This window comes from Petromyzon marinus, chromosome 62 (genome assembly GCF_048934315.1).
Source record: "Petromyzon marinus isolate PM22_M1 ecotype Great Lakes invasive population chromosome 62, UKy_Petmar_22M1.pri1.0, whole genome shotgun sequence".
NCBI lineage: Eukaryota > Metazoa > Chordata > Hyperoartia > Petromyzontiformes > Petromyzontidae > Petromyzon > Petromyzon marinus.
Genome location: NC_133728.1, coordinates 3,271,102 through 3,278,555, shown reverse-complemented (window position 1 = coordinate 3,278,555; position 7,454 = coordinate 3,271,102). Strand labels below are relative to the sequence as shown.

Here is a 7,454-nt window from a genome sequence, read left to right as displayed (position 1 = left end):
GGCAGCACACAGGATTAAGTGTTACTCACCCAACATTACACACTGACGATAACATATTAAAGCATCACAGTCAAACAAGAGACGAACAACATGATATATATACATGCCATTACACAATTTTAAAACTTAAAATGTCATCATTGGTTCTCAAATCCTTCCTCGCTCCCCGTACCTCTGATTAGCGCGGTTGGCCACGCACGGTGGTGCGAAAGAAGTTCAACATACAGGGGACTCCTCTACTTACGAACATTCGACTTATGAACTTTCAGAGATACGAACAAAGCTGTCCGTATGTCCAGTTGCAGTTGTTTGGGCCAAGAGTTGTTAGTTGAACCGCAGCGCAATAGATGGCGGTGGTGGCATCTACGTCTGCAGAACGTGAAGAACCAGTGGCATCTACATCTGTAGGACGTAAAGAACCAGTGGCATCTACATCTACAGAACGTGAAGAACCAGTGGCATCTATTTATACAGAACGTAAATAACCAGCGGGATTTACATCTGCAGAACATGAAGAACCAGTGGCATCTACATCTGCATAACGTGAAGAACCAGTGACATCTACATCTACAGAACGTAAATAACCAGCAGCATCTACATCTGTAGAACGTGCAGAACGTGAAGAACCAGTGGCATCTACAGCTACAGAACGTGAAGAACCAGTGGCATCTACATCTACAGAACATTATACAACTTTTGAAGCCATTCCCCCGTGTTTAGTGTACACGGTGTGCAACGCGTTTGAAATCGACAGGCGTAAAGTTGGACTTGCGAACAAATCGACTTACAAACAGACCTTTGGAACCTAACTCGTTCTTTAGTAGAGGAGTCTCTGTACATATATACATACGGGACGCTGCTATTACTTTTTCATTTAAATCACCTTGAGCCACCAAAGGAATGCCACGAGGTGGAATTGTTTGCATTTGAAACAAAAAAAAACGGAGTGAGCTTGCAAGGCATCGATTCTGGGCGAGGGAAACCGTGAATTTTAACCTTCGGATGGATGTTAAAGAAAGAAAAATCTTGGTTAAATAACTTGGGGGTGTTTCAACGCTAGGGATAGAACCCATACCTGTCAGCCCACACGGCTTACCCCGTATTTTTGGCCATGGAAATTGAATTTTGAAGTCCATACGGCGTACAGCCGTTTCGATACGGGTAAAAAATATTGTAAATTTCTTTGTTTCCCCCCTTGTGACGGGACTTTGTAGGATGAACGTTGAGATTTATAAGGGGCACGGGGTGACCAGCAAGGCTTTGATTTGGTCTGTAATAAGGTAGGGCACTGATACGGGGTTGACAGGCATGAGAACTGCGAACTTGAGCAACCCTCTGCCAAGTCACTGCTGCCCCAGAATCTGGGCCTGCCATTGGCCGGTGATCACCCAGCTGCCCGGTGACGTCTACAACAAAGGGACACCTCTTAGCTAGTCGACTCGTGCGTGGGGCGATTGAAAACGTTGTTGTTATTGTTGTTGTTGTCGTTACTGTTGTTGATGTTGTGCTCATCGTTGTTGTTGATTTAGAAGATTCGAGATGTTTCATAGAGAGAGAGGGGGCCGGGCGGGGTGGGTGCGGGCGCTCGGGAGAAGGAAAAGCCTCGGGCCTACTGCAGCAGAAGTGCATTCCGGGCACTCCTCCTCGCTTTGTAAACGACACGTAACAACGACTACGTTTGTACAATTATGATCGTGGTGATGATAATGACTATGCTAATGTTTTAAAACAAACACACCTTTCGTAGTTTGGTTTGTTGTTGTTGTTGCCCGTGCAGGTATTTTTTTATTGCTATTTTGTCAATTGCGGTCGCGTCGAATGATATTTTTAGGCCACGTGGCACCCCGAGGCGAGGTTCGTACGGCACAAGAGGGCGTTTTTGTCACGTGACGGTGCGGGGTGAGGGAGGGGGGTTGGGGTGAGGGGCGGGAGAGGATGTGGGGGGATGAGGGGCGGGGTTGGAGGAGGCTCGGTTGAGGGGAGGGAGTTAACCAATCCCCCGTGAAAGTTCAACAATTAGAGGTGGAATAATTCGTCAGGACACAGGGGTTATTATTATTATACAGGGTGGCCCAAAAGTCAGGACACATAGGGGTTGTTATTACTATACAGGGTTATTATAATTATTAAGATTGCACACAGTGTGGTCTTAAAAAAGTCCTAAATTAAATTCAAAAGATAATTCATGCATTATAGTTGATAATGGAAGTAATTTCGAACATCTGTTAAAATAAATGGAATAACCCTATGTTTCCTGACTTTTGGGCCACCCTGTATATATGTAGACTCAACGAAACCTTTTCATTTGACCAGGTAAGGCCCACTTAGCCATGTCGCTCTTTTCCATAAGCTACCTGACGACAATTGGCAGCTCAACGAAGTGGAGGACCCGGAGGGAAAATGCACGCGACCATGGGGAGAGAAAGAGACGCAAACACCAAATATACAGCAGCAGCAGCAGGCGTTAGGGTCCGGATCGAATCCACGACCTCCTGTATACCGGGCGAGGTAGTTAACATCTCCTAGCCACCGTGTATACTGCTCGTGTGTGTCCCTCTACCGAGCACGCTGGGTTTTGCCAGGACACGAATCTTACCCTCTCGCCCTGTCTCCAGGCCGCCAAAGTAGTTTAACAATTTTTTTGCGAAATTCAGTATTTGTCTTTGTTTTTAAAACTCGTCACAATAACAATCATTATTATGAAGGAGTTGTTTTCGAATGTTTTGCCTCGATCGGGCGTCTGTTTGCGTGCCTGTGGGGGTAAAGCGTGGGTAACTCCCCCACCCCACCTCTCCACCACGTGAACAAAAAGTGCTGTAGTAGTAGCAGTCGGTCAGCATGCCCCTCTCTACAACAGTCTAGAGGGGCTGTCTGTAGCGGCCTCTAGTGGAGGCGCCGTTAGGAAGCTTTTGATGTGGTTCCTTCTCATCCCGTGACTGATAGAGTCGCCCTCTCTACGATAGTCTAGAGGGGCTGTCTGTAGCGGCCTCTAGTCGAGGCGCCGTCAGGAAGCTATCGATGTGGCTCCTTCTCATCCCGTGACTGATAGAGTCGCCCTCTCTACGATAGCCTAGAGGGGCTGTCTGTAGCGGCCTCTAGTGGAGGCGCCGTCAGGAAGCTATTGATGCGGCTCCTTCTCATCCCGTGACTGATAGAGTCGCCCTCTCTACGATAGCCTAGAGGGGCTGTCTGTAGCGGCCTCTAGTGGAGGCGCCGTCAGAAGCTATCGATGCGAGTCGCGTTGGTCCAATCGTCCCGTGGCCGCTCCTGTGGCCACGTTTTCTGAGCTGTGAAGGTAGCCCCCACCCCCCCACCAACCCCCCACCTCCCCCCCACCAACCCCCCACCAACCCCCCACCAACCCCCCCCCACCAACCCCCACCCCCGTGGGGGCCTGACCAGAGCGTTGTGTTTTATATGACAAAGTACAAAATAAATAAATATAAAAACCTGACGCGCCCGTGACGTCACAACACAGCGGCTGTGCGGTTGTTGGGGTGGTCGTGGGTTGTGGGGTGGAGGGATTGTGGGGGGTGGGGGGGTGGGGGGGATGGGGGGGTAGAGAGGGTGGGGGGGATGGGGGGGGTAGAGAGAGTGGGGGGGGGTGGTGGAGATGTGGGGGATGGGGGGGTAGAGAGGGTGGGGGGATGGGGGGGGTAGAGAGGGTGGGGGGGATGGGGGGGTAGAGAGGGTGGGAGGGACGGGGGGGGTAGAGAGGGTGGGAGGGACGGGGGGGGTAGAGAGAGTGGGGGGGGATGGTGGAGATGTGGGGGGTGGGGGGAGAGGCTGTCAGGGATGCCGACCTCCCTCCCCATCCTCCACCCCCCCCCCACGGCTCCCACACTCCGCTGATGAATTCGCTCGGCGTCTCCGCAGGGCGGGGAGACGCAGCGAGGGGGGACGCGCCGCCAGCTGATTCCCATTACCCGGGTGGAGCGGGAGGAGCAGGAGAGGAGAGTGGGTAGAGAGCGAGCGAGAGAGAGATACGGCTGGAGAGAGGAGGAGTGAGGAGGTGGAAGAGCGAGCAAGAGTGGTTCAAGCTGGCGTGAGGAGCGTCTGAAGGAGTTAGATAGTGAGGAGGTGCAGGAGTGAGGGAGGTGCTGATGGCGATGATGTGGAGGAGGAGGAGACTCGGGTTGATTCTCTGGTTCCTGATCCAACTTCTGCCGCGCGCTATCAGCGAAACCAAACTGCTGAGCGGTGAGCGACTCACCTGTACACTCACCTGTACCCTCACCTGTACACTCATCTGTACCATCGCCTGTACACTCACCTGTACACTCACCTATACCCTCACCTGTACCATCGCCTGTACCATCACCTGTACACTCACCTGTACCATCACCTGTACACTCACCTGTACCATCACCTGTACCACCGCCCTGAACACTCCCCTGTACCCTCACCTGTACCCTCACGTGTACCCTCGCCTGTACACTCACCTGTACCCTCACCTATACCCCTCACCTATACCCTCACCTATACCCTCACCTGTACCATCACCTGTACCCTCACCTGTACCATCACGTGTACCCTCGCCTGTACACTCACCTGTACCCTCACCTATACCCTCACCTATACCCTCACCTGTACCCTCACCTGTACCATCACCTGTACCCTCACCTGTACCATCACGTGTCCCTCGCCTGTACACTCACCTGTACCCTCCACCTGTACCATCACGTGTACCCTCGCCTGTACACTCACCTGTACCCTCACCTGTACCATCACCTGTACACTCACCTGTACCATCACCTGTACCCTCACCTGTACCCCTCGCCTGTACACTCGCCTGTACCCTCGCCTGTACCATCACCTGTACCATCACCTGTACCATCGCCTGTACCCTCATCTGTACAAATACAAAGATCCCTCGTGTAGCCTGAACAGACTGTAGGGGCAAGTGCTGTTAGCGAGCACCTCTGAAGGCCGGCACGGCACGCGAGGGGGTGGGTGGCCAGCACCACGCCCGGCCGCCTTTGTCTCCCAGTGGCGATGTTTACACACCGCACCAGGTACTCATTTGAGGCTGAGTCGACCTAGGGATGGCCCAGGACCGGTTCAAATCGTCACTGGTGGTGGCCGTGAGCGGGAATCGATCCCAGGCCGCCGGGTTCGTAGCGCAGCGTAGCGCTAACCACTACACTACCGCTCCCCACTCAAATGTACACACACGTACACACACCTGTATTCTCACAACAACAAGCACAACAACCGTCATCAGCCACTACGCAGCGGTGACGTCACCACGGCGCTTTGTGCCAGGCTAGGTGCACTCCGAGGCCACGCGAAGTGTCGCATGCTCGCGGGCAGGAGGAGGTCACGGGACAGACCCAGCAGGTGCCGTGGGTCGGCTGAGATGAGAGGCCGACGCACCTCCAACCGCGCAACCCCCCCCCCCCCCCACTGAGCCAACCTGCTGAATTTTATCCGCCCGGCGCTCAGCTCGTTGTTGTGTGCGTCGCTCCTCCGCCCTCCGTTGCTGTTGTTGGAGGGCGACTGCCTCCAACTGCCCAGTGGCAGAGTCCCTTCACGAGCCTCCTCCTGCACAGAGGCCGATCTTGACACCGCCGGTACCGGTCATCGGCAAGTCCGCTCAGCTCCACGTCCCTCCCGTACCACGTCAGCCCCTCTCTTCTCAGCCCGTGCCGCGCCCGTTTAGCCCCCCCCCCACATCTATCCGGCCAAACAGAAGCTGCTTTGCGCATGCGGTGGCTGGGCCACGCGGGCTCCGTGACCCAGCCAACGTAGCATCGCCCTTGCCGGAGGCGCTCACTGATGGGGCTGTCCCACCCAGACCTTTCGAGGATTCGTGAGCTCCTCGCATGGCCCAGCCACGCTGTTAAACACAACAACAACAAACCGGCGCTCATGTTCCTTGAGAGTTGTGTGGGTGGGGGCAGTGCCGGATGAAGCTAAGTGGGAGACTGTAGCATTTGATGTTGTGAAGAGGCCGTAAAATAAAAAAAACGTAAATATTAAAACGCGTAAATGTTTCACTTGCACAGTGAAGTCATTGTGATATATATTTTTTTCATTTGCTATACAGCCGGATAATACGACGAATCGCTAACCTTAAACACCCGCTCGTTCATGAACGTCGAAGGCGGTATAGTACTATAGTAGTAGAGCAAGGGCAGAATCACTGAACCGGAATCGACAGCTTGAAAGCGTTTAGCGCGGGGCCCTTGAAAGTGTGGGGCCGTAGCTACTACTACACGTGTAGTAGTAGCTACTACTACACGTGTAGTAGCTACTATATGTGTAGTAGTAGCTACTACATATGTAGTAGCTACTACTACATATAGTAGCTACTACTACACATGTAGTAGCTACTACTACACATGTAGTAGCTACTACTACACATGTAGTAGCTACTACTACACATGTAGTAGCTACTACTACACATGTAGTAGCTACTACATACACATGTAGTAGCTACTACTACACATGTAGTATGTAGTAGCTACTACACGTGTATAGTAGTAGCTACTACACGTGTATAGTAGTAGCTACTACATATGTGTAGTAGCTGCTACTACATATATGTAGTAGCTGCTACATATGTGTAGTAGCTACTACTACACATGTGTAGTAGTAGCTACTACTACTACTACACATGTGTAGTAGCCGCTACACGTGTAGCCGCGATACGTGTAGCCGCGACATGTGTAGTAGTAGTCCCCAGACCTATGTAGCAATAGCTACATATGTATAGCTACTACTACATATGTAGCAGCTACTACATATGTAGCAGTAGCTACATATGTATAGCTACTACTACATATGTAGTAGCTACTACATAGTAGCTACTACATATGTAGGAGGTGGAAGAGCGTAGCAGCTACTACATATGTAGTAGTAGCTACATATGTAGTAGCTTACACCTCCTCACTCCTAACTCCCTGCACCTCTTCACTAACTGCTTGAACCACTCTCGCTCGCTCTTCCACCTCCTCAACTCCTCCTCTTTGCACTCTCCACCACACACACACACACACAAGACAAAGATCCCCCGTGTAGCCTCAACAGACTGCTGGGGAAAGTGCTGTTAACGGGAAACCTACCGATTCCGGCACTGGCACACGAGAGAGGGGTGGGGTGGCCGACACCACGCCCGGCCGCCTTTGTCTCCCCCAGTGGCAATGTTTACCAACACACCGCACCAGGTACCTCATTTGAGGCCGAGCCGACCTAGGGGGAGATCCACGACCGCTTCAGATAATCGCCACCGGTGCTGGTGGCCGTGAGCGGGAATCGAACTCGTGTCTGTCTCGAGCGGAGCTCCGGCAAGTGGAGACCCTTCCCCTCCTCCCCCACGGCATTGTGAACGAGTAGGCAGTTGCAGGGCTGCGCCTGTGCCCCTTTAAACGATTCAACAATCTCGACTCGAAGCTTTCGTGCTGCAGGAATTCATCCTCCTTCGGGTCTTTCGCTAAAGTCAAGTGGATAGT

The 7,454-nt window shown here is 52.5% G+C and overlaps 1 protein-coding gene across 1 annotated transcript in view; it reads left to right on the top strand.

Annotated features, from left to right (window-relative positions):
- Positions 1-3,903: 3,903 nt before the first annotated feature.
- LOC116955882 (chondrolectin-like) overlaps positions 3,904-7,454 on the top strand; it is a 24,784-nt gene continuing 21,233 nt past the window's right edge. The window contains exon 1 of the mRNA XM_076053669.1: positions 3,904-4,200. Within this exon, the coding sequence (XP_075909784.1) occupies positions 4,104-4,200 (97 nt within the window). The 5' untranslated portion in view covers positions 3,904-4,103. The remainder of the gene's footprint in view (positions 4,201-7,454) is intronic.